The following is a 25117-nucleotide window of genomic DNA, read 5'->3' as shown; positions in this document are numbered from 1 at the left end:
GAAATTTTTAAAAAATATTAGTTATTTTTATTTTATATTTTCTTTAACTATATCAAAGTAGAATAAAAATAAAAAGGACGAATAGAAATTATTACATTTTTCTTAACTGTTTAATTTCATAATTTTGTGTTTTCACTAACAAAATAAATGTTAGTGGTCCTTTCAACTCAAACCAACAAAATTTAATAAAATTTATAATTTAATTTTTGAATAAAATATAGTATATTTATTAATACAATTTAAAATAAATTTCCAAATAATTTTAAAATAATTTTTGATCAAGGAATAAAATATATTTTAATATAAAATAGTTTTATTTGTAAATTCACCCGCCCGTAGGGCGGACCAACCACTAGTGGTTACATACATTACCATTTTCTCACCGAACACTACCGTCAAACACATGCGACGAATCCATTATTCAAAGTAAACCTGACCCGAAAATAAGTTTCCGGTTAGATTGCTCGTATGTGATGAATTGACGAATCCACCCTCACCTACCGCAAAGACAAAAAGCTTCACCAAACACAACTACCGGGTTATAAAACCCTTAACTTCTCCTTCAAACACTTCTCAGGTTTCGTGTTGCTCACAAACTTGTCGGAATCTCAACACCAAATAAAAAAACATTTTCTTTATTAAAATAAAAAAAATCGAGGAAAGATGGCGCTCATGAATGGAAGCATGAACCTATCATCAATCAAAACGACGATATTCAACCACCGTCAAACAAGCTTCTCCTCCGCCGTACCAAGAACCACATCCCTCCGTATCTCCGCCGTGCAAACCGACCCAAAACCACCAACTTCATCAACGGTAACGAAGTCCGTCGAAGTTAACGTGAGTAAATCCAAATGGACACCGGAGAGCTGGAAGAAGCAGAAAGCTCTTCAGCAGCCGGAGTATCCTGACTTAGCTGAGCTAGAAGCCGTGCTCGACACGATCGAATCTTTCCCTCCGATCGTTTTCGCCGGAGAAGCTAGACTTCTCGAAGAGCGGTTAGGTCAAGCAGCGATGGGTGAAGCGTTTTTATTACAAGGAGGAGACTGTGCAGAGAGCTTCAAAGAGTTCAACGCTAACAACATTCGTGACACCTTTAGGATTCTTCTCCAGATGGGTGCTGTTTTGATGTTCGGTGGCCAAGTCCCCGTCGTTAAGGTTGGAAGAATGGCGGGCCAGTTTGCGAAGCCGAGGTCTGATTCGTTTGAGGAGAGGAACGGAGTGAAGCTGCCGAGTTATAGAGGAGATAACATCAATGGAGATGCGTTTGATTCCAAGTCGAGGATTCCTGATCCACAGAGGATGATCAGAGCTTATTGTCAATCTGCAGCTACTTTGAATCTTTTGAGAGCTTTTGCTACTGGTGGTTATGCTGCTATGCAGAGAGTTACTCAATGGAATCTTGATTTCACAGAACGTAGTGAGCAAGGAGACAGGTAAACAAAAACAACAGCAAATAATACTATTTTAATCATTTTTTCTTTTGGTAAATTTTTATTTTTTAAAGTTGAGAGATAAGTAGGACTTGGGATTTTCATAATTTTTTCAGAATATTTCAGAGGTCTCTTACTTTATAATTATTGTTTTAAATTTAATTTAGAGATCCACTTAGAACATGCTGATGTGGATGGCCTAAGGTATTGGTTGTATTTGTATGTGTGTTAAAAATGGTTGTATTGAATCGGCAGGTACCGTGAACTAGCTCACCGTGTTGATGAAGCGCTTGGTTTCATGCACGCGGCTGGACTCACGCTTGATCATCCCATCATGCAAACAACCGAGTTCTGGACTTCTCATGAGTGCTTGCTCTTGCCTTATGAACAATCACTAACAAGGCTGGACTCAACTTCTGGTCTCTACTATGATTGTTCTGCTCATATGATTTGGGTCGGTGAGCGAACAAGACAGCTTGATGGAGCACACGTCGAGTTTTTAAGAGGTGTTGCTAATCCTCTTGGAATCAAGGTTTTGTGTTTTTTTTTCTCCAACTCTAAATACATTATCAAGTTTTAGTTTGTGCTAGTGAAACTGATTGAGATCTTTGTGGTGGGTTATAGGTGAGTGATAAGATGGATCCGAATGAGCTTGTGAAGCTGATTGAGATCTTGAATGCTGATAATAAACCTGGTAGGATCACAATTATCACCAGAATGGGAGCAGAGAATATGAGAGTGAAGCTTCCTAATTTGATTAGAGCTGTGCGACGTGCTGGACAGATTGTGACTTGGGTCAGTGATCCAATGCATGGAAACACCATTAAGGCTCCTTGTGGCCTCAAGACTCGTCCGTTTGACTCTATAATGGTAAGGTTTACATAAAACTTTCTCTAATTGGTTTTGTCAAAAAAAAAAAAGCTTTCTCTAATTGGTTAGTATATGTTTGTTGTAGTAGGTGAGATAGCGAAAGGAGACATTAATCAACTTTAGTTGGGCTAAAGTTGACGACAACTGCTTTTTTCTATAGTTTGGTGGTCTTTAAAATATAGTGAAAAAATTATCAAAAGCACGTGTCCTGAATTTATCTGCTACGTCTATTTTTAGTAGACTTTGAAGTTTATTTTTGATAAGTTATAACAAAATAACCTAATAATTTTTTTTTCTGTTAACTGAAAAATATTTAGGCTGAAGTGAAAGCATTCTTCGACGTGCATGAACAAGAAGGGAGCCACCCAGGAGGTGTTCACTTAGAGATGACCGGTCAGAACGTGACCGAGTGCATCGGCGGTTCACGCACAGTCACGTTCGATGACTTGAGCTCGCGATACCACACGCACTGTGACCCGCGCCTCAATGCTTCTCAGTCTCTCGAGCTCTCCTTCATCATTGCCGAACGCCTTAGAAAGAGACGCATCAAGTCCCAACAGGCTTTTTCCGTCTAATTTAAACAAACATGTGGTGTAATATCTCTATATAAAATAAGTGTGTGAATTCAATATACTGTCCCGTTTATCTTTGATCCAAATATTGGGTCAATAGAACGCGTAAGGTTTTGTTTTGATATTGTTGTTAATGAGTATTATTTCCATTTTACAATATAATCATGGAACGTTTTTATTCATGTTGTGAACAGTTTTGTGGTAGAACAAAAACATAGGTTCTGACTGTAATCAATTAAACTGAAAGGTCCAGTCTGATATTGACCAATAAGTATTCTGAACTTAAAACCTAGCAATACGTTTTTAAACAATACATCCAAGGTCTAATTAAGTCTGATATTGTGCAACTAGTATTCTGAAAAAAAGAAAAAACTACTGTAGTATTCTGAACTTAAAACCTGGCAATACTTTTATATATAAACAAAACAAAAACATACATACAAAGGTCAAGTCTGATATTTGTAAAACTTAAAACCCAGCGATACGTTTATAAACAAAAGTATAAATACAGTTCAAGTCTGATATTGTGCAACTAGTATTCTAAACTTAAAACCTAGAAATACGTTTATTAACAAAACAAAAATATACATATACAAAGGTCAAGGTCAAGTCTGATATTGTGCAATTAGTACTTCAAACCTAGCAATACGTTATAAGCAAAAACAAAAGTATTCATACGTGGTCAAGTCTGATATTGTGCAATTAGTAGTATTCTAAACTTAGAACCTAGCAATACGTTTATAAACAAAACAAAAAAAATATCTAAAGAAAACGAAGACGCTTCTTCACCTATGTCTATCGTCTACTTGATCAAACCAGAAATTTCCATCTCAATTCCTAAAACACAATTCTATTTTTTTCTTTTTTCTTAAACTTAACGAAAAGATAAGTTATATACACACACATTTTAATAACTTAGAGTGAATAGTGAATACCATCAGTGTGATATCCATAGCTTAAAATCGTGGAAATTAACAGTGAAGCAAATCAACGCGAAGAATTATCTAAATGGTTCATCAAATACCTAAACCGTCAAGGTGATTGGTTAGAGAAAACAAGAGGCAATCTGATGGTTGCGGCGACGGTCATAGCCGGTATGAGTTTTCAAGTTATGGTTAATCCTCCAAGTGGCGTTTGGCAAAGTGACATATGTTCCCCTGGACATCAAACTGGTGTTTGTAAGGCGAAAGTCTGGGGGGCAATAGTTCAAACTTCAAAGCGTGGGTTTTATCATGGAATGGTTACTAGTACTACAGTATCGTTTTCTGCTTCTATGACTCAAATTCTCCTCATCATCAGCGGGTTACGATTAAGGTATACGACTAAGAGATTAATTATATGTGCAACTTTATACAATAAGTTTGGATTTGACAAGATTTTATCGAACATTCATGGAGTGAACTAAATTTACTTATGTTGCTCGATATTCATGTAAACTGAGATTAAGGTATTCATTTTGGTTCCAGTGGTTGACTTAGACTTTTTTTGTCACTTGGTTGACTTAGACTTACTCATCAAAACTTGTATGATTGGTTAGAAAACCAACCCAATCATTATTTGATTGGACTTCGTTAATCATAGCTATTTAATGGTCTTTCCATAGTGAGAACTTTTGGGTGTTAAGACAAATAAAAAAACTCTAATTATCCAATGTTACAATTGTTTATAGGAACCGTTTGATAATGGCGATTCTGGTTACGTTCATGACAGTAGCAGTTCTTTGTATATCGGCGGCATTCTATTGTGCGGTTTTGGTTCAATCCGACGATCAAGTCATCACTCGTATACTAAAAATTTATTTGGGAATTTGGATTGTATTTTTTATTTGTATACTCTTAATCCAACTCATTCGTTTCACATGTTGGCTGATTTGTTTTATATGTTATGATTTACATAATTTATTATATAATTGATTATACCATATTCCTGGTGGAATTATGTTTAATATATATTTATATAAGGAATGTAATTGAATTTGAAAGAATTCTTAAGTAAGAACTTTTGCAGTATTTTAAAAGATTTAATGAGATTTTAATGCATTTATCCAATTCTTTTTATGATGGATTTTAAAGGAATATACATTAATTTGATAGAATACTAATTCCTCTAAATTCTATGAAATTTTCGAATCTTTGTATATTTAAAAAAGTTCACGAAATTATTTATCTAAACTATTAAAACTGAAGTACAAATAAATCTTAACCCTAAGTTTTCCTCAATAATTACCATCCAATGCCACTTACTTTATAAATAGCAATTTCCATAAAAATTGTTAAATAGTTGTCTGATATTTAGCTACCTAATAAATTTAGAAGACATACAATCATTCATTTATTTAAAGAATCAAAATAAAAAAAAATCAATTTTGCAATCCATAAAAAACTATAAAATAGACTAAATGATCAGATTAATTTATTGGTTTATTAAAAATTAAATTAATCAAAATTGTTTAAAAATTTCAGAATAATAAAACTAACTCAATTATATTTAATTAATTAGCATATTCTAATTTAATTAGTACAATAATGTGTATTTAATTTTTAAACGTTTACAAAAATTAAAAACTAATACCCGTGCGGAGGCACGGATCAAGATCTAGTTAATCTTAAAACTGAAAGAAAAATAATAATTAGCACTACATTAGTTTATGGATTGTAACAATATACTTTTATTTGTTCTTTCACATACATACATGCAAATATTTATTTTATAAAAGTAGATTATATGATATATACACACGTAAATGATTAAACATATAAATACAGAAATAAAAACTCATGATATACAAAGATTTATGAAATAATAAATGGAGACTAATGGAAAAAAACGCCATGAACTAATGATAAAAAAAAACTAGTATACGCCATGAACTAGTAGTTTAACGTTTGGGGAAAATATTTTTTTCTAGATGGAATTTTTGCTTTGTGAATAGATATGCAGTGCTCTATATATATAGGAGAAGTGATCTAGGTTTTGTTTCTTTAGAAATATATAAGAACTATTTTATAGGGATTTATATGAGAGATAGATCTAATTAAAAAAAACGTTTTTAAAAATGCTACGTACTATTTTGTTGAGATTTTATGATATATTATTTGATTAGAATATATTGTCAACAACAATTTGAAGTTTTGTAACTAGTATTTTATAATAAATGCTATTTTGTAGGGATTATGTTATTTTTCTTTTGTTATTACGTGAGTTCGTGAAATGCAGAGGGAGAAATGATAGGTTGTGTTTTCCTACGCTCATAGCAAATCTCTCCATATAGGCAAAGAATTGTTTCTTTACATTTCTATAGAACATTTTCCATTAAATTCTTATCAAATGACATTACTACAAAATCTCTCAAATATTAAATAACAATAGAATTTAAAGTAATTAAAAAAATGATTACAAATGATTAATCCAATAACACAAGAATTTAAAAGAATTGATAAAATCAATAATTGAATAACAGTGGAATTTAATGGAAACTTAAATTCCTTCTAATTCTATCAAATTTCTAAATCCAATATCCCCACCTTAGACTTACTCATCAAAACTTGTATGATTGGTTAGAAAACCAACCCAATCATTATTTGATTGGACTTCGTTAATCATAGCTATTTAATGGTCTTTCCATAGTGAGAACTTTTGGGTGTTAAGACAAATAAAAAAACTCTAATTATCCAATGTTACAATTGTTTATAGGAACCGTTTGATAATGGCGATTCTGGTTACGTTCATGACAGTAGCAGTTCTTTGTATATCGGCGGCATTCTATTGTGCGGTTTTGGTTCAATCCGACGATCAAGTCATCACTCGTATACTAAAAATTTATTTGGGAATTTGGATTGTATTTTTTATTTGTATACTCTTAATCCAACTCATTCGTTTCACATGTTGGCTGATTTGTTTTATATGTTATGATTTACATAATTTATTATATAATTGATTATACCATATTCCTGGTGGAATTATGTTTAATATATATTTATATAAATACCTTGCTTTGTCAATCAATATATCAAGATTTTCTAATTATTTGTTGGTAACTTCTAAAAAATGTCTTAGTCCAGTTTTCAGAAGAAAAAAAACTTCTACAAAATGGGACACCAACAAAGGCTTTTTAATAGAATCTTCGTCCAACTCTTTTTCCGTATAAAACGCACGACCTTCCCGCTTTTGAACCGTACAAATCCAACGGTCCAGATTCCATCTTTTATCTCTCTCTCTCGCTTTTCATCATCAAAACGCAGTTTGTCGCTCCCCACTCCTTTCGCCTCCTCCTTCTTCTCCTCTCTTTTAACCTACACAGAGAGAGATAAACCGAATCAAACAAACTAACAAACAAACTCTCCGATCTGCGATATCACAATGGCAGTTTCATCGCGCGAGGACTACGTATACATGGCCAAGCTCTCCGAGCAAGCCGAGAGGTACGAAGAGATGGTCGAATTCATGGAGAAGCTCTCCGCCGCCGCAGACGGCACCGAGCTCACCGTCGAGGAGCGCAACCTCCTCTCCGTCGCGTACAAAAACGTGATCGGCGCCCGCCGCGCTTCGTGGCGGATCATCTCCTCGATCGAGCAGAAGGAAGAGAGCCGCGGCAACGAGGACCGCGTCAAGACGATCCGCGACTACAAGGCGAAGATCGAGTCGGAGCTAGCGGGGATCTGCGACGGGATCCTGAAGCTGCTCGAGTCTGCGCTCGTCCCTTCCGCCGCTTCCGAGGATTCCAAGGTCTTCTACCTCAAGATGAAAGGCGATTACTATAGGTACTTGGCTGAGTTCAAGATCGGTAAGGAGAGAGATGACGCCGCTGATAACACTCTCTCCGCTTACGAATCTGCTCAGGTTCGTGCTCAGATCTGGTTGATTCTTTGATGCTGATTGAACGGATCTGATTCTTGATTAGGTTGTTGGATTAGACCTAGATTAGTTTCTGATTCAAGATTAGATTTAGATTCCTTTAAAGGTTATGCCTATGCAGGCCGTCTAATAGCACATACATGTGGAGTGGTCGAACAGGATCCGAATAAAGATTGTCAACAATATATACATAAATTATAGTCTAAAACTTCAAAATTTAAATACAGTACTGACTAATTTAGAGTTTATAATTTATGAAAAAAAATTAAACATATATAAATATAACTATTAATTTCTAAAGCTATTTCATTATACTTTAAATATATCATTAATATTTTTGAACAGGGTCCAAAAAATAATTGAGACAGCCCTGTGCCTATTGATTTTGATTGTGCAGGAGAATGCGAAGGGGCTAGCTCCAACTCACCCGATCCGTCTTGGTTTGGCATTGAACTTCTCTGTGTTTTATTACGAGATCCTCAATTCTCCGGATCGTGCTTGCAACCTTGCTAAGACGGTAAAACCAATCTTTGACCAGTTCATCTTTAGGATAATGAAGAGAGTAAGTGTTGTTCTTGTTTCTCTGTGTGGGGGGTTTTAGGCTTTTGATGCTGCCATTGCTGAGTTAGACACGCTAGGGGAAGAGTCGTACAAGGATAGCACTTTGATCATGCAGCTTCTACGTGACAACCTCACTCTCTGGACATCTGACATGCAGGTTTGCTTATCCTCTCCTTCTCTCTCTCTCTTTAGTCTTTACACATTGTAACGGTTGTAGCAATCATTGCGTATTTGTTTTGTTGGTGTGGATCAGGATGAAGCTGCAGATGAGATCAAGGAAGCAACGCCTCCAAAGCCAACAGAGGAGCAGAAATGATATGAATCTTTTGTTAGGGATTGAATGAAACCATCTTTCTTCGTCAGTATTTGTGTCTAATCAAAGAGGTGTGTGTCCCTCTCTCTCTTTCTTTCAATGGTGAAGTTACACTCTCCTTTTGTTTTTTTACCCTGTTTGGATCGATTTCCATTATCAGAATGGAATCTTGCTCTGTTTTCAGATCATGAAAGGTTTTTTTTTCATGTGATTTAGGAAATAAATAACAATTTTTCAAGCAGAATTAACGATGTTTATCAAATCTTCTGTTTATAAAAAGAAAAGTAGTCTTTTGTTGAAGCAAATGAGATAACTGTCAATTAGAAAAATTGAGATGACAAACACAAAAAGAAGCAGAAGTTACAAAAACCAAAAACAACAACGAAAGGGAAAAACAAGAAACGCTAAACGCTCCGATAGCTGAGGAGGCTCTATGACGGTATAGTCCCGAAACCATGATGATATGGCCAACCTCCACTACCGTAAGGTAAAGCCGCAGGAACAAGGGGTGGAATGTTGTGAGAATTAGACCAGCTAAATAGACTCTCGGAGGGCAAATGCCCCGGAACTGGTGGTACCATGTTTTCAGATCCTCGACCATTCAGATAACTCGGCCTCGCTGGAACAGGTCCTGGAATGTTCTCAGATCAGTGGAATATTCTCAAAATCGAAAAGCATTATGATAGTTAAGCCAATTTAGTAAATTACCATATGCATTCGGGTAAAGACTTCCCCACGGTAAATGCGTTGCTGGGATGTTTCCTGATCGTAAACCATGTGCGGAACCGGTCCTATGCAGACTTTCCGAAGGTGAAGTCGTCGGCTGTGGCAGTGGAGTTTGCTCCGATCGTAAACAATGCGAAAAGTTGGGCCAGTTTAGATTATCCGAAAGCAAAGTCCTCGGAAATGGTGGCGAATCGTTCAGAGCATTGGGGCAGTCTAGACTATCGTACGATGAACTCAGCGGAACTTGTGGTGGAACGTACTCTGGTTGTTGTTCCTTGTCAATAGTTATGAACGGTTCATCGAATGGAGACCACGCAGAGAAATCTTCCACGTTCGAATCGTCTTGGGCCATACGGTTCTCAAAGGCAGCCACCGGAGCTTTCATCGACTCTTCTTCCAGCGACGGTGGCGAAGGTGGTGATGTTTCAAATGTTGAGGTGCTCAGGGCGTTGTTCCTAGTCAAAGCCGCAGGGTAACCATAAAGTAAAGGGGTAATACCATCGCCACTTCGGCTGATGGGCTGAGTTTTGCTAACCTGAGCCAGTGGCAGATGACGGAGGCTGCTATTCATACCCCGCGAGAATGGAGTAGTGCCAGCGAGTCTCAGAGCCGTGGCCTTGAATCCAGCTGCGTTGGCCCTGTCCATGTTCACGAGACGGCTCTCGTAAATCGGCTTCTTGTTTTTCCCCATTGCCATCTTTCTCTCTTTGTATTTTATGTTATTTTTCTTGTGTTTAATCTCATGAAATTACCAGACATAAATAACAAATGTTTTCATGTTTAGTCAGGGTCCAATTAATTAGATTCCCAAACACACACTTGTTCTTCTATGTGTTCTTTAGGTTTGGCAAGCAATTAATTAAATTATGTTTTATGTTTATTCCTTTTACTTAAGGTAATCTTTTAAACTCAAAGTAAGAACCAACCTGCGCAAAAGCTAAAATTATTTACAAAGGTGATGATTGGTTCGACTGTGGCTTAAAAAATTTAGTTGTAGATGTTTAGCTGTAGATAAATTGGTTGTAGCTGTAAAGTTGTTACTGTAGATTTTTTCTGCAGAGACTTTTGTTGTAGTTAAATTTGTTGTAGCTGTAAGTTATAGGCTGTAGATATTTTAAAATAAAATATATGAAATATGTGTTGTATATATAAAATTATTATTTTATATGAATTAAAATAATTTATATTAATATTTTTTTATAAATTATCAAAATTTATTGTAATTTAAAAAGTGATATGTAAATAATATTTATATTATTTAAATATTTTAATAATTAAAAAAAACACTCAAATTCAAAACTAAAATATTTATAAAAGTTTTTTATTATGATTATATAATTTATTTGATATTATAGATATTTTTTTTACATTTTACAGATTCTACAGCCTATAAAAATATGATGTAGCATTTTTGCCTAAAATACATAATAAAAAGTTTTGCTTTGTTTTTTTTGCTGTAGCTTTAAAAATAAAGTTAAAGCATGATTGGTAAAATTAAATAAAAACTTGATGTAGACTTTAATTTTTAAAAGTAAAACTAAAGCATGATTGGTAAAATTTAGTGATTTAAAAATAAATAAAGCTAAAGTAGGGAGATAAAGTCCAACCAATCACCCCCAAAGTGTAGTATTTTATGGTCAAAGTATTTTTAACATAAATGTATATTACATCTTGTGAGTTTTAATTTTAAATTTAATGTTCCAACTCATTAGTTAGATTTCCAAAAAAGACTCTCGGTGTGTGTATGTGAGATAGGTTTAGCAAACAAATTATGGTTCTCTAGTTTTTATCTTTTAACTGAATTTAAATTAAGAATTTAACCGCACGCAAATTAAATTTTATCATTTAATAGTCATTTTAGTACGTTTTAGTGATTAAATATATACTAAATCTTATAAATTCGTTTTTAAATCTGATGTTCAAATTATTAATTGGATTACTAAAAGCAGATGTTAAAACAAAAATATTACTGAAAACACTTTTGACCAAAATAAAATACTTTCAAAACATTTGGATTGTAAAAGGCAATAAAGGTTTCAGTAAACACATCACTCCCACCGTGTTTTGTACTAATAACTTTTAACAATCGAATATTGTTTACAAGTTTTATTATCTAACATTCATGTCTAACGATAAATACAATATTAATTACTGTTAATTGACTCTTGAAGGGAATCAATACTCATAAAATTTTTGCTCCTTTTAACGTTTCTTATTCGACCCTCCACCAGCTCAATATATTTTTTCCATTGAATTAATCTGTCTATATTTCATTTTCTTACGAATAAAGTTAGGCCGTTACGTCTCATATGGAGAACCTTTTCGTATTTTGTCAAAAAGAATAGAGACGAGCTCAATTATTATACACTATACTTTATTAGAAATCGATAAAACTTTAAGGTAATCGTTTTACAGGGACAAGTGAGTCTCTCCCTCTCTCTCTTTCTCTCATTTCAACTCAATCATTGTTCATTATCACAATCATAATCCATCATTCACCATGGACAAGACATCTTCAATTTCCATCCACGAAGGAAAACCGATTAGATGCAAAGCAGCATTATGTAAAAAAGCAGGAGAAGCTTTGGTCATAGAGGAGATCCAAGTTGATCCACCTCAAGCTTACGAAGTTCGAATTAAGATCTTATGCACTTCTCTTTGCCACACTGATGTTACTTTCTGGAAACTAGACCGGGTAAGTTTACTCTATATATAACCATCTTTGCATAGGAAAGTAAACGCAGACTCTATATTTCATTACCCGTTGACTCTTTTTTTCCAGGGACCTCTTGCAAGGTTTCCGAGGATTCTAGGACACGAAGCAGTGGGGTGATTCTTCATATACTTCTTTGATTTTAATTTTCACTCTTCTTCAAGAATTTGCATGATTGCTTTTCTTTTTTTTCTTTTCTTTTGTGGGTTAATGTAATCTAATTACTTATATTTTTTAATTGGTATTGTAACCAAGTGTTGTCGAGAGCATTGGAGATCATGTAAACGGATTCAAACAAGGAGATGTTGTTTTACCAGTGTTTCACCCTCACTGTGAGGAATGTAGAGACTGCAAATCCCCAAAGAGCAACTGGTGCTCGAGGTATTGTGACGATTTCTTTTCAAACACGAGGCGATATGGTATGGATTCCAGGTTTAAAGATTCCTCGGGAGAAGATATTTACCATTTTTTGTTCGTCTCGAGTTTTACTGAATACACCGTCGTTGACATCGCACATCTCGTCAAAATCTCCCCTGAGATCCCCGTTGAAAAAGCGGCCTTGCTCAGCTGCTGCGTCTCCTCAGGTAAAACTAAATTCCATATTCGTGTTAGGGTTTGATTGTGAATTTGTGATATTAAAAGTTAGATAATGGACTGATGGTGCGACACGTGGAAACAGGAGTTGGCGCTGCATGGAAGGTGGCTGACGTAGAGGAAGGTTCAACTGTTGCTATCTTTGGCCTTGGTGGTGTTGGACTTGCGGTACAACTTTTGTATTCTAAAATAATATTCTTTCTATCCATGACATGAACGATTAGTAGCTTATTTGCGAATCCTAGTGTTCTATGATTGAAAAGACTAAATATTTTTTTTTGGTAAAAAAGGCTGCGGAAGGCGCCAGGCTACGTGGGGCTGCAAAGATCATCGGTGTAGATCTCAATCCCGACAAATTTGAAATAGGTTTGGTTGGTCTATCTAATTTATATGTTGATGGCTTTATGTTATGTTTTTTTATCATATAAAACACATGTACAACCATTGTTGTTGAGTAGGTAAACGATTTGGCATCACGGACTTCGTCAACCCTGCTTTATCTGGAGAGAAAAAGATTAGCCAAGTTTGTTGATTTACACCTTTTCTATAAAGTTTTCAATTAGAAGTTAATTTACGCATTTTGGTAATTATGGGAAAAGGTGATAAAAGAAATGACCGAAGGAGGAGTTGATTATAGTTTTGAATGCATTGGTTTAACGTCCTTGATGGAGGAGGCTTTCAATAGCACACGCACGGTACGTTTTTACCGGTTTGACGGGGTTTAATGGGTTTACCATCAATCCAAGGCTAAACCGATTCTTTTCAGGGATCGGGTAAAACAGTAATTTTGGGGATGGAAAAACAGATGTTGCCAATAAGCTTGGGTAGTCATGATCTTCTCAGAGGCAGAACTATATGCGGAACTTTATTCGGTGGTCTTAAACCTAAAGTTGATATTCCAATACTCGTGGATTCTTATCTAAAAAGGGTATTTTAAAATGAATATTGAATTATTTATACAAAATTTGGAGTTATTTATTTTCAAACCAGATTATGCTTGCTTACAATATGTTGCATGTGGTTTTTATATTTCTTGAACTGCAGGAACTTAATCTGAACGGTTTTATTACACACGAGTTAAGCTTTGAGGAAATTAACAAGGCTTTCGATTTATTGGTGAAAGGAGAGACTATTCGGTGTGTCCTATGGATGGATAAATAATTGTTTCATATCCCAAAAACATGTCAAAAAGTTTATACAAATTTATCAAATGTAATTTCTTTTTGAAAATGTGCTTGTAAATTGGTGGAAGAGACACAATTTGCATCTTCTTAAAAGGTTTATGGTATACATATATAGCAAAAAAAGGTTTATGGTATATAAACTTTTTATCCAAAAAAGTATATGGTGTTGAATCTTGATACTGTTGACTGTTGAGAGAAAAAAAAGATACCGAGCATGGCAGACATTAATGGGCTTAAAGAAGACTGAAAAATCGAGGCCCACTTCGTGCTAAATTAAACACTGTCGTTTTGGTCTGTTATTAAAAAATAACCAGACCAGATACATCGGTCATGATGAGAGCTTAAAACCTAACGAATAGTTCTCGAGTGTTGTTGTGTTATCACCACCTGAACATTCTCTGTCTCTCCTCCGATCCTCGTCCCTCTCTGGTCCAATGGCGAAAGCTGCGTCTGCTCAAACTCCGTCGCTCTCCGAGGTATTATTCTTCACCGACATTTTCAGTTTTTCATACGAAGAATTATCATTTGTGTGTGCGTCTCTCTCTCTTTGTTAGATCCGATTCAATTCGAGAACGAGCGGAAATTAGATTCATTTATCTATTCATTACATAAAAAAAGGATTTTGATTTTTTACCTTAAAAAAAAAAGATTTTGATTTTGAACAAGATTTGGTATAACAATTGATTTTTATATGGAAGCAATATCATTTGGAGAATGAAGTGAAGCAAGTTAAAGAATCTCCTGAAGAAAGTAATGACGAAGTTGCTGAGGAGGAGACTCCTGATGAGATCACGGTATTATTATAGCTCTGATGCTTAGTTGATTGAGTTGGCTCATGTTATGTTTTTTTTTTTTTTTTTTTTTGCAGCTTGAGACAGCTCCTGCTGATTTCCGTTTCCCGACCACAAACCAAACAAGGCATTGTTTCACACGTTACATCGAGTATCACAGGTGGAATCATCTATGTTCTTCTGTAAATTAATTTTAAATTCTGTTCTCTCTCCTTATTTTCTAAGTCTTGTGATTGGTTTTCAAATCTCCAGATGTGTAGCTGCTAAGGGTGACGATGCTCCAGAATGCGATAAGTTTGCAAAGTTTTATCGATCTCTCTGCCCCAGCGAATGGGTATATATACTTATTAGCTTCCTTCACCTATCTTGAGATTTTTTTACAAGATGTCATGAAAACTATCTTCTTGTGTGTGTGTGTTTGTAGGTTGATAGGTGGAACGAGCAAAGAGAGAATGGAACTTTCCCTGGTCCTCTTTAAGACATATCTTCCTCTTTTGCTGTCTGCAGAGTTTCAATAAGATGTGAGAAGACTTGAACAATTTTTTTATAATCTCAATTTTATTTATTTTTTTATCTATAAGTTTTGGGAGGATCATCTAGTTCTGATATGTTGTTCTTCCTGATCATATACGTTTCCATGGCGAGCTTCAAATTTTAGTACCGTCTAATGGTTCATACGTACTTAGTCTTCCAATCTAAAGAAACATTTGAATTGATATATAATAAGTTTCATCTCATATTATTTTGGGCAGCTGCATGTTATGAATGGTGAAAAATAATATAATCGTTTTTGTAAGAAAATAATATATCAGGTATATGATGGAATATAAACATCGCTTTTGGTGGAAACAATGTATAGTACTCAGGTGCAGCCATTCGAGTTGAGTGGTTCGGTTCATAAAAGGCTTAAGCTCTTCTTTTCTTGCCATTTTTTTCCTTCATTATATTAAAAGGGTTAGTCTTTATTTGAATATTTGAACCCATTAGTTAATAATAATCAACCAAAAGCTACAAACTTTGTAGTAATACCTAACGAGAACCTCTAGACTGGTTAACCGAGACTCATCACAGTAAATCTCACCAGCAGCTATATATATATGTGTGTGTATGCTTCAATGCAGCAGCCAGAGTTTAACATAATTTAGTTCCTAATAACTGAATAATTCGATATCCAATATATAGATATAATAAACAAACAAAAGATAAAGAGAAAGCTGCAAGATACTGAATCTATGCTCAAAACACAAAAAGCTGCTGAAGAGAACAGTATCTTTCTGAAGTCTCACATACGAAGTTTGATTCATATCTATAGGCTTTACTTTTTACTTTTTCTAATAATACGTAGGTATACCTTCTTGCCTTTTAACCCTAAAAGTGAATATTAGGCTTCATGTTCTTTGATGGGTCTTCATAATATGCCAATGATCATCATCTCCTTTCTTCCGAGAATCCCACGTACCGCTGATTTTGTGTCCCAATATACTATAACACCCTCCCTCTCCCCCCAAACGTGGATTGCTATTATTATCACTGTAAATTCGTACAAAATAATCTTTTCGTTTTGACATGCTATCTCTCGAAGAAAAAAAATTGGTCGAACTTTTTATCTTATGTTTGGTTTTGGAGAAAAGGCTTTTATTTATGTTAACTTAGCTGAAATACATATTTCGCAGAATAATTACAAGAAGGTTTATTTATATAGCGGGTTCGTTTATAGAGTTGTCTATTCATATGGTTCATATCTCGAGGTGAATAGTTTATGCATGTTTGTCATGGTCGGCTACATGTTTACTTTATAAAGATGATCCTATATAAATTTAATCCCTAGCTTTGCATTTATTATTTTGGGTTATTAGATCAAAAAAATATATTCACATTCAAATCTAAAGTATGAATCACTATGACAGGGTGTTATAAATTTTATTAAAGGATTCGGAGTTGTACTCGCACACTTTCAAAGTTCCAATAAAAGATTTAAAGATGCAAACCTTTTTGAAGAAAAGAGATAGATCCATAATCAATTATTACGTGTAATCAACGTTAACATGTCACATAAAGAACATTAGGCAAGTGTATAGTATGACCATTAGCGGCCAAATCACCAACCTTTCGACTTATAAACCATTTATAAAAAACTTCAACCTTTTTTTACAAATACATATGACATAGAATAGAGGCTAAAGACAACTGATTGATTACCGGAGACAAAAATGCAACTTCTAAATACATTTAAGGAAAAAAGAAACATTGGAAACTAAATAATTTAAGCTAACCCATTATGACTCTTCTTGAATCCTTCGTATGATTTGATTCAAAGCTGTTGCAATGTCGTCCACGGTGGTCAGTTGGCTCCCTTCTTCAACCTGAACAACCCATATTTAATAAAATAAAAGTATATATAATGATTCTTGGAAAAGGTTAAAGCTGACAAAACAATGTAAATTTTATAATAAATTTTCTATTTTGTTAAGAAACAAGATATGAAAGTCTCCTGAAACAAGTGGTGGCCTCACTTGGTTGCCCGTACACATTGCATCTACAATTCTGTGACCAGTAAATGTCCACACTACAAAGACTAGTATACTCGTGCATATAGATCAACATATTCATGTTTGTTTTCTAGGTTAGGCTGGTCCCCTGATTGTTTCATATATTCTTACAGACATGCACCATTATGATACTCAATTAATTTTTAAATAAATATATTAAAATAAATATGGAAAGTGTATACATACCTTGACGCTGATGGAGTAGAGAATCGAGTTGTCCAGAGTGGTGACATTGAGATGAAGAAGAGTGAGTCGTAGGCTCTGTAACGAAGCTACAAGCTTAAGAAGCTGCTTTGGCTTCTTCTTCGCCATTATCTTGATGTTCGCGTGACCTTCCGCCACCGTCACTTCTATCTCCGCCGGTGAAGATGAGCCTTCCGTTATTGATGATGACTTTGTCGAGTATTGAGGGAAAGAGAAGAAATCTGAGAAAGGATCCACTAACGAGCTAGTGCTAGTGTTAGCTTCGTGAGTTATGGTCGTGGTCCTATTAGGCTCCATAGATTGTAAGATGTGCTCCAATTTCTTAACGTAGTTAATGGCTCCTCCTACTATCGATGCTTGATCTCCCTTTATCACAAAAATTCATTCAGAAGAAATCAGATATATAGTTGCGTGGTTCATAAAGGATTGAAAAAAAATCTTTGAATGTTAGATAATTACATTGGCGTTTTATCACGCTATAGTTGCATACAAGTTACGATTGTTGTTTTTGTTAAGAATTATAACATCATTAACCAACAAAAAAAAACATCACAATATTTTCAATCATACTCTTGTCTACTTTTTGTAATATATTTTTTAATAAAAAAAAGAGTAGAATAATCTACTGCAAAAGAAACTACCTTACAAGAATCACTTTTTGGTCAAAAACATACTGCAAAAAGGATATACACATATATATGTAGGTATACAAACGCATCCCCCTTGCCTAGAAAATGAGTTTTAACTTTCTTTTTTGTTAAATGTTAGAACTCATTCTCATACTTGACCATCAAAATGAGTTTTGTCTTTTTGGTCTGAAGAAACCTCAAAAGACGCAAAAACTAAGTACTATGCCAAGAAAGTAAAACAAGGACACACATTAGAAAAACCTATGAAGCATAGTGACCAAATGATATATGTCATAAGTGTGTGGGTAATTAAAGACTCAATTACCCTTTGAGCATAAGAGGAAGGCATTAGAGAACGGAGCACGGCTAGGTACTCGTTCATCTGTTTACGGCGATTTCTCTCGACAGCGATGTGAGTCATTCTCTGGTTCTCGATCTCTTCCACGTTCTTGTTGCTTCTAGTTCTCCTCCTCTTCCTCCTCTGCTGCAGAGGAGGATGACTCTCCATATCGATGGCGGGAAGACCAAGTTCTTCTTCCAACGAAGGGAGTAAAGGGTATTGATGATAGTCTCGCCATTGACGATCTTCCTCCTTATCGTTTTCCACAAAGCTCTGTTCTTGCCCTAACTTATTCATGTTATTCTTCGTGTCTTGAGCTACTACTACCTCTTCTTGATAGTACAGATCCTGGAACATGAAATCTTTGCAAGTGGAGGGGTAACTGAGTGGATCTTGGGGGTATACAACAGACTCTAAAGGCATTTTTAGCTAGAGAATGTTGAAAAGATAAAACAAAAATTATGAGAAAAACGGATTGAGAATCAAGAGAGGGAAAGAGAATGAGAGGATACACAATTTAGACAGAAAGTGTTTGTTGCTCTCTTTTTTATCTTGAGGGGGAAACAAAGGCAAAAGGGTTAAGACCCACTAAAGGAAACTAAGATTGTAGTTAATTATATAAAGATTCCTTTTAAATTGATTTTAGCAGATATTAAACTCTCAAGAATAGTCACCTGCACGGAGGAAAATAATAGAGTGAAAGAGAGTATGGAGATAAAACAAATTTGTATTTGTTTATTGTGGCTCTCCCGGTTCGGTCGATGAGAGAAGCTTTGTGAAGAGTGTTTAGTTTTGTCGTGTTTTTTTTTTTCTTTGTCAACAGTCAGTTCGTCAATTAATTTTTCGTTTTTTCGCTTTCACGTTTTGTACCGATTTGTTGGTCGAAAATTCTACAAGAAAAACTTTAATTTTGCAAAAAAAAAAAAAAAAAAAAAAAAACTTTTTTGTATCCAAATTCGTGAACTAAATCAATTAATCAGCTTGAATCTATGGTTACTACTCTCTCTATTTCTAAAACATAAACATTTTCGTGTGTATACACATATTAAAATTTGTAAACAAATAGTATATTATCATCTATGATAAATTATTTCCAATAGCTTTTAATTAATAAATTATTTTTCTATATTTACGTTGTTCTATTATTAACTTATAAAATGAATAGAAAACGCTAGAAACATTTTTTGTGTGCACCCGCTAGAAAAATATTTGTTAGAAACAATCTTTTTACAAAATATTTATCTCTTAGAAAGGGAGGGATTAGTTGCTAATTAGATACATAAAATGATAAAGATACATGCATACATAAACCATGCAACTTCGCACGTGTGATTGTAGACCACAAGACCAAATAAGAGATTCTGTTTGCAGGCTTTCGGTCGTCTAGTTATAATCCTGTTCGATTTAACTTTAAATAAAAATATAATGTAGTTCATACATATAAAAATAAAATTAATGGCTTCGTATTTGTTTGAACTTACAAAAATCCAAAATTCTACTATCAGATGATAAAAAAAAACAACCAAAAGAAGATTTATTTTGGCGGGTGGATATCGCATAATGCCAGGTTTAGCAAATTTGTTTCTTGATAATATACACATTTGTTTAAAATCAAGATGTCCACTTGATATGTAAGAAATTGATAAAACAGGTTGTGTATTAAAAACTTCGTTAACAGAAACAAAAAGTTGTCTATTTTAAATTAAGTGGCATCTTTCGATTATTCTTATCTAATCACTCTGCAAAATAATAGGTACTATAATCAAAATTAATTTTAAAATGAATAAAAAAGTTGGAGAATTAAAGAGATGTGACTAGGGCTGCGTTTTGTAGTCAAATTGGTCGGACACTTGGGATCTTAAAATCTGAACCATTTTGTCTCCAAACAAAAAATCACATGTGAACATAAAACTTGAGGACAAAACTTCATGATCATACAAAGAATCTTATTGCATGCAATAATCTTGTCTCTTTTGAATCTGTGTACCTAATGTTATACATTTTTGTACCTAATGTTATACATATATCATCAAAACAACTAATTATCAAAATGTTTTTTTGGTTACTATCATCTAAAAATATCTTTATCATCCTCTTTTTTAGAATGAATACGTTTATTTTTAATCAATTTGTTCATCATTTTACCATTGTAGTAGATGAATGATATTTGTTTTGTATTGATCATATAAAAGTATTGTTTTTGTTGTAGACGTTTAAAGTGAAGTTCAATTTAGGAAAAAAAGTAAGAAAAATAAGAGAAGAAGCCATGAACATACGTCCAGAAGAGTCCATGTGACTTCACAAGCTTCTCTTTTATTGTCTCTCAGGTACTTTCCCAAGAACACAGCTTCCAATTTTCCAATGGGCTTGTTTTCTTATGTCATCCTCCGAATCATTCCCCTTATCATTGTTACATTTCCCCCTTTTTCTTCTTAATCTTTGTTTTTATTCTATATTATCAAAATCAAACTGACTAATTATAATTTATAAGCATAAGTTACTTAAATATATGTGTCAGACTCCATTTTCAGTTTATTATGATGGAGATATTTATATATAGAATCACAAACAAACAAGTTAATGGAGATATTTATATATAGTCCTTCATTATCTTAAATATATCTCCCAATAACAGATATTGGAAAACTAAATAAAAATGTTTTTACAGTTTTCTAATTACAGAAGAAAAACCCCAATAACAGTATCAAAAATAGAAAGAAACGAAGACTTTGGGAGAAACTATCTATACCTCTTCTCTTGCCATCTTGGTGAAATGATAGCTTTTTTTTCTGTCACATGTGAAGATAAGAAATCTCTGATATTACTTAACACAAAAAATTCTAATGAGCATGTATTTTGTGATATATTCATCAATCAAAGAGATACAAATTCTTGGAGGGACACTGATCCACTCTTGAGGGAGGGATAAATACTTCAAAACAAAGAGATATGGTCATTTCGTCTTCAAATTTACAGTGACGTTTCTAAGACCATTTTTATTAGAAATAGCATCTTCAGATCAGCTAATAAATTTGACCACTCAGTTTTTAATCGATCTCAAATCGGACAATGTAATAAATAATAATCATCAAAATTTGGGAAATTAAAGCCAAATAATTTTACCAACTGGATTATGGTAACTTAAATCTAAATATATTTTTTAGCACCAATCTATCTATACATGTGGATTTTGCAGCAACGGTTCTCGGCATTGCTTTTCGTCAATCGGTTCTTATTACTTAAGTTCCCAGTCAAGTTATTTTTGAGTTTTAACGTTTAAGTTTCTTGTCTAAAGGTAAAGTAAATGTTAAATTTAACGTCTAAGTTTCGTCATCGGATTCTTATCTAAACATATTTAAGTTCTATTCAATATATATTACATACACCAATAATATAATTAATATAAATGTTAAATTTCAAAACAAAAAAATTAATGTCTATGCACTAAAATCAAATATTTATCTTATCTTATAATAAATATATCTTAAAATAAAAATCTAAATAATTTTTTTTTTGTAAATTAATATCTCTATAAATTAATAAAATTTTAAAATTCCACATTATTAATTTATAGAGGTTTTAATGTATCTATGTTGTTTCTAGTGTGGAAAAAAATCATTAAGTTTTTCTTTATACTTTAATATTTTGTAATAATTTCAAACCAATATAAAAGTGTTACAGAAATAAAATCAAGTAATTCAGATAAACTAATTATAAAATATTGTGTTTTTTCAAAGATATGCATATCAAATAGCCATTGTATATTTTGTTCTATACCATCTATGTGTTGGATAAGTTTGAAATAGCTCGAGAAGCAAGTTTTCTAAAACTATTTGTTTTGGCTTGTAGCTTTTAGATTTATAGGACCGGTTCTGGGTAAGAAAGATGATTCGTGAAAAAATATCTCTTTCCACTGTATCTATTCTAATGTGCTCAATTTTTTTTCTTTTTTAATAAATAAGTATTATAAATAAAATATACCCGATAAATTGGAAATCAGATACGATTACAAACTTGTTTTGAACAAATTTATATTTAATCTCACCCATTATTTTTCTTTTATCATTTGACTAGACTATCTTTTTTTTTCTTTCGCTAACCATTTTGACTAGACTATCGTTGTTGTCTACCACTCTATGTGACACTATCTTATGTTTATTAAATTAATACCGATGCAAGACTTGATATGAAAATATTTGATTCAAGCATTTAAAAAAAAAAGAATGTAAAGTGGAATAGAAGCTCAAGACTCAAGGTTTATAAAGTGTATAATCAGACATTTTAACTCGCGTGATAAATCTTTATTACAACATTTATGTTGAATGAAAGTAGTGTGTCATTCATTATCGTTAAATTGTTTGGTGAATTTTGTTTTGGGTGATAAGTACTCCATTCGTTTCATATAAAGTGTTGTTTTAACATTTCAATGCAGAATTTATTAATTTTATTTTTTTATTTGTTGAAATATGATTAGGTATATGAATAATGATGTTTTTATATAAAAAATTATGTAAAATTAAATATTTTTCTAATTTGTGTGTACAAATCTAAAATAACAGTTTACAAAACAAATAATTTTTGCCGAAGGACATCTATGCCGTCTTCCATAGAGCTTTGACAAAATACATAAATTATAATTATGGTAAAACAAACTAAAACATTTTAGTTTATAATTCCAACTATGATTCTTATAATTTGGTTGTATTTATTACAAAACATGGCAGAATATCAGATTTCCCAACAACCTGATTCTAATTACGATTAGTATAAAACAATCTCTCAATGCGTAATTTTTTTTATTTATACACGAAAAACATAAACAGCTGAAACTAAGAATGTACTCCCTCCGTACTTTTTTATTTGACGTTTTCCAGCTTTGCACAAACATTAAGAAAACTGATACAATTTATATTTTAACCTTTTCAATTGTTTTAGATTAGCTTTTTAGTCATAAAGATGCTAGAAGTCACGTTAATATTACAAGGGTAAAAACATCAACTTATATCATTATTTGCATTGGACTCCGTAAACGTCAAGTATATTGACACAAAAGAAAATCACTAAAACGTCAACTATTCCCGAACGGAGGAAGTAGTAATTTTGCTACTGTGTAACACGTTGCAGGTTTTTTTTGTCGTATATTTTAGATGCCCACTTTCTCTAGTTCTCATCCTATGGGGATTGCAAGTTGGGGATGGCGATGTATATTTATCGCATCCACAAAATTTGTTGTTTTTGTTAAATTGTAACTTCATTTGAAAAATGTTATTTATTTTTTAGAAAGAAGTTGAAACCCTGCACATTTGCCTTCTTTATATATATAGTAGTTTTTTAAATCTTTTCTTAGTAGAAAAATCTACAAGTAGTTCACACAATATTAATACCTGCTCACATATTTTAAAATAGTAAAAGATATAAATAAAAAGGAAGCAATGGTTTCTGATTTGGAGAAATCCTGGTCAATGAATCCAGAGTGCCATTAAGATTGCAAATATGCGCTTGTGTCTTCTTGCGATTGATGGTTCAGAGTTTCTATATATACCAATAAATGTATATATCATAACTAAAATAATAATTCTGAGAGTATAGTTCACTACAAATGTCTTATATTTTTGGGTTTTTTAGTAATTAAACCCCTCAACTAAAGATGAATCGTAAAAAAACCTTCAACTAAAAATCCAGTGAAATAAACCATCAACTTTAGTTTCGTTAACATATGTTACCCTCCGTCTAAAAAACCGTGACGGAGGGTAACAAATGTTAACGGTTTATAAGTTGAGGGTTTATTTCACTGGATTTTTAGTTGAGGGTTTTTTTTACGATTCATCTTTAGTTGAGGGGTTTTATCACTAAAAGTCATTAAATATTATTAAATTATTTATTATCATTTATAAATTGTTTTAAGATTTATAAGCCTTTAAAACTAATTTATAAATTTTAATACATTAATATATTTGTATATTAATTTATACATCTTAAATTAATAATTTTTAAAACTACTTACAACTTATTATAACTTTGAAATATTAAATTATTTGATATTTGGCAATAGTGCTATAAAAAATTTTATGTGTTTATATCGTCATTAATTGTCAAATATGAAATAATTTATAGTTTCTAAGTTATATTAAGTCTTAAGTAGTGTCGAGATAATTCATCCATGAAGTCAATCTTTCTATTTAGAGTATGACGCACTTTTTCCTATTTTCATGATTTCTGTCATCCGATTCATACTTCTCCCCCTCCAAAATAATGCATGATTATTTTTATTCTCATTGATTTCTGAATAACTATATTATATTTTTATTTTCTTGATCAATAATATATTTGAAACATAAAGTAATACAATAAATCAAGAACAATATAGGAAAATAGGAAAGTATGAGCTTGATGACGAAAATAATAAAAATAAGAAAAAGTACGTCATACTCCAAATAGAAAGATTGACTTCATGGATGAATTATCCTCAACACTACTTAAGACTTAATATAACTTAGAAACTTTCAATTAATTGATATTTGAAAATGACGATATAAACACGCAATTTTTTTTATATCACTATTGCCAAATATCAAATAATTTAATATTTTGAAGTTATAATAAGTTGTAAATCGTGTTGAAAATTATTAATTTAAGATGTATAAATTAATTTTATAATAGATTAATATATTAAAAATATAAATTAGTTTTAAAGGCTTACAAATCAATCTAAAACAATGTATAAATGGATAATAAATAACTTAAAAACCCTTTAATGACTTTTAGTGATAAAACCCCTCAACTA

At 32.8% G+C, this 25117-nt stretch overlaps 6 protein-coding genes and 1 long non-coding RNA gene across 7 annotated transcripts; 4 read left to right on the top strand and 3 right to left on the bottom strand.

Moving 5' to 3' along the window:
- Nucleotides 1-550: 550 nt before the first annotated feature.
- Nucleotides 551-3057, top strand: LOC103835703 (phospho-2-dehydro-3-deoxyheptonate aldolase 1, chloroplastic). The gene is made up of 4 exons (XM_009111893.3): nucleotides 551-1436; nucleotides 1689-1965; nucleotides 2058-2303; nucleotides 2621-3057. Exons 1-4 carry the CDS (start codon nucleotides 664-666, stop codon nucleotides 2876-2878), a joined length of 1554 nt encoding a protein of 517 aa, XP_009110141.1. The 5' UTR covers nucleotides 551-663; the 3' UTR covers nucleotides 2879-3057.
- Nucleotides 2799-6882, bottom strand: LOC117127416. Its single transcript, XR_004450429.1, has 2 exons — nucleotides 6400-6882; nucleotides 2799-4375 (listed from the first exon to the last, which is right to left on the bottom strand). It is a non-coding gene; the product is annotated as an uncharacterized LOC117127416 (long non-coding RNA).
- A 156-nt stretch (nucleotides 6883-7038) lies between these two features.
- LOC103835702 (14-3-3-like protein GF14 omega) lies at nucleotides 7039-8865 on the top strand. Its single transcript, XM_009111892.3, has 4 exons — nucleotides 7039-7714; nucleotides 8127-8246; nucleotides 8331-8447; nucleotides 8544-8865. Exons 1-4 carry the CDS (start codon nucleotides 7235-7237, stop codon nucleotides 8604-8606), a joined length of 780 nt encoding a protein of 259 aa, XP_009110140.2. The 5' UTR covers nucleotides 7039-7234; the 3' UTR covers nucleotides 8607-8865.
- Nucleotides 8866-9034: 169 nt separating this feature from the next.
- Nucleotides 9035-10020, bottom strand: LOC103835701. The gene is made up of 2 exons (XM_009111891.3): nucleotides 9312-10020; nucleotides 9035-9234 (listed from the first exon to the last, which is right to left on the bottom strand). The coding sequence occupies exons 1-2, from the start codon at nucleotides 10018-10020 to the stop codon at nucleotides 9035-9037; spliced, it is 909 nt and encodes a 302-aa protein (XP_009110139.2).
- A 28-nt stretch (nucleotides 10021-10048) lies between these two features.
- LOC103835700 (alcohol dehydrogenase-like 2) lies at nucleotides 10049-13924 on the top strand. Its single transcript, XM_009111890.3, has 10 exons — nucleotides 10049-10284; nucleotides 10952-12024; nucleotides 12112-12158; nucleotides 12298-12626; nucleotides 12722-12804; nucleotides 12927-13002; nucleotides 13095-13159; nucleotides 13236-13331; nucleotides 13403-13564; nucleotides 13681-13924. The coding sequence occupies exons 2-10, from the start codon at nucleotides 11830-11832 to the stop codon at nucleotides 13795-13797; spliced, it is 1170 nt and encodes a 389-aa protein (XP_009110138.1). The 5' UTR covers nucleotides 10049-10284; nucleotides 10952-11829; the 3' UTR covers nucleotides 13798-13924.
- Nucleotides 13925-14039: 115 nt separating this feature from the next.
- LOC103835699 (cytochrome c oxidase subunit 6b-3) lies at nucleotides 14040-15292 on the top strand. Its single transcript, XM_009111888.3, has 5 exons — nucleotides 14040-14296; nucleotides 14519-14614; nucleotides 14689-14771; nucleotides 14864-14945; nucleotides 15036-15292. The coding sequence occupies exons 1-5, from the start codon at nucleotides 14255-14257 to the stop codon at nucleotides 15087-15089; spliced, it is 357 nt and encodes a 118-aa protein (XP_009110136.2). The 5' UTR covers nucleotides 14040-14254; the 3' UTR covers nucleotides 15090-15292.
- Nucleotides 15293-16619: 1327 nt separating this feature from the next.
- LOC103835698 (transcription factor bHLH94) lies at nucleotides 16620-24224 on the bottom strand. The gene is made up of 3 exons (XM_009111887.3): nucleotides 18319-24224; nucleotides 17347-17730; nucleotides 16620-16974 (listed from the first exon to the last, which is right to left on the bottom strand). Exons 1-3 carry the CDS (start codon nucleotides 18754-18756, stop codon nucleotides 16888-16890), a joined length of 909 nt encoding a protein of 302 aa, XP_009110135.2. The 5' UTR covers nucleotides 18757-24224; the 3' UTR covers nucleotides 16620-16887.
- Between the last annotated feature and the right edge of the window lie 893 nt (nucleotides 24225-25117).

This window comes from Brassica rapa, chromosome A08 (genome assembly GCF_000309985.2).
Source record: "Brassica rapa cultivar Chiifu-401-42 chromosome A08, CAAS_Brap_v3.01, whole genome shotgun sequence".
Taxonomy (NCBI): domain Eukaryota; kingdom Viridiplantae; phylum Streptophyta; class Magnoliopsida; order Brassicales; family Brassicaceae; genus Brassica; species Brassica rapa.
Note: the sequence above shows the minus strand (reverse complement) of the source record. Positions and strands in the feature narration are given on the sequence as shown.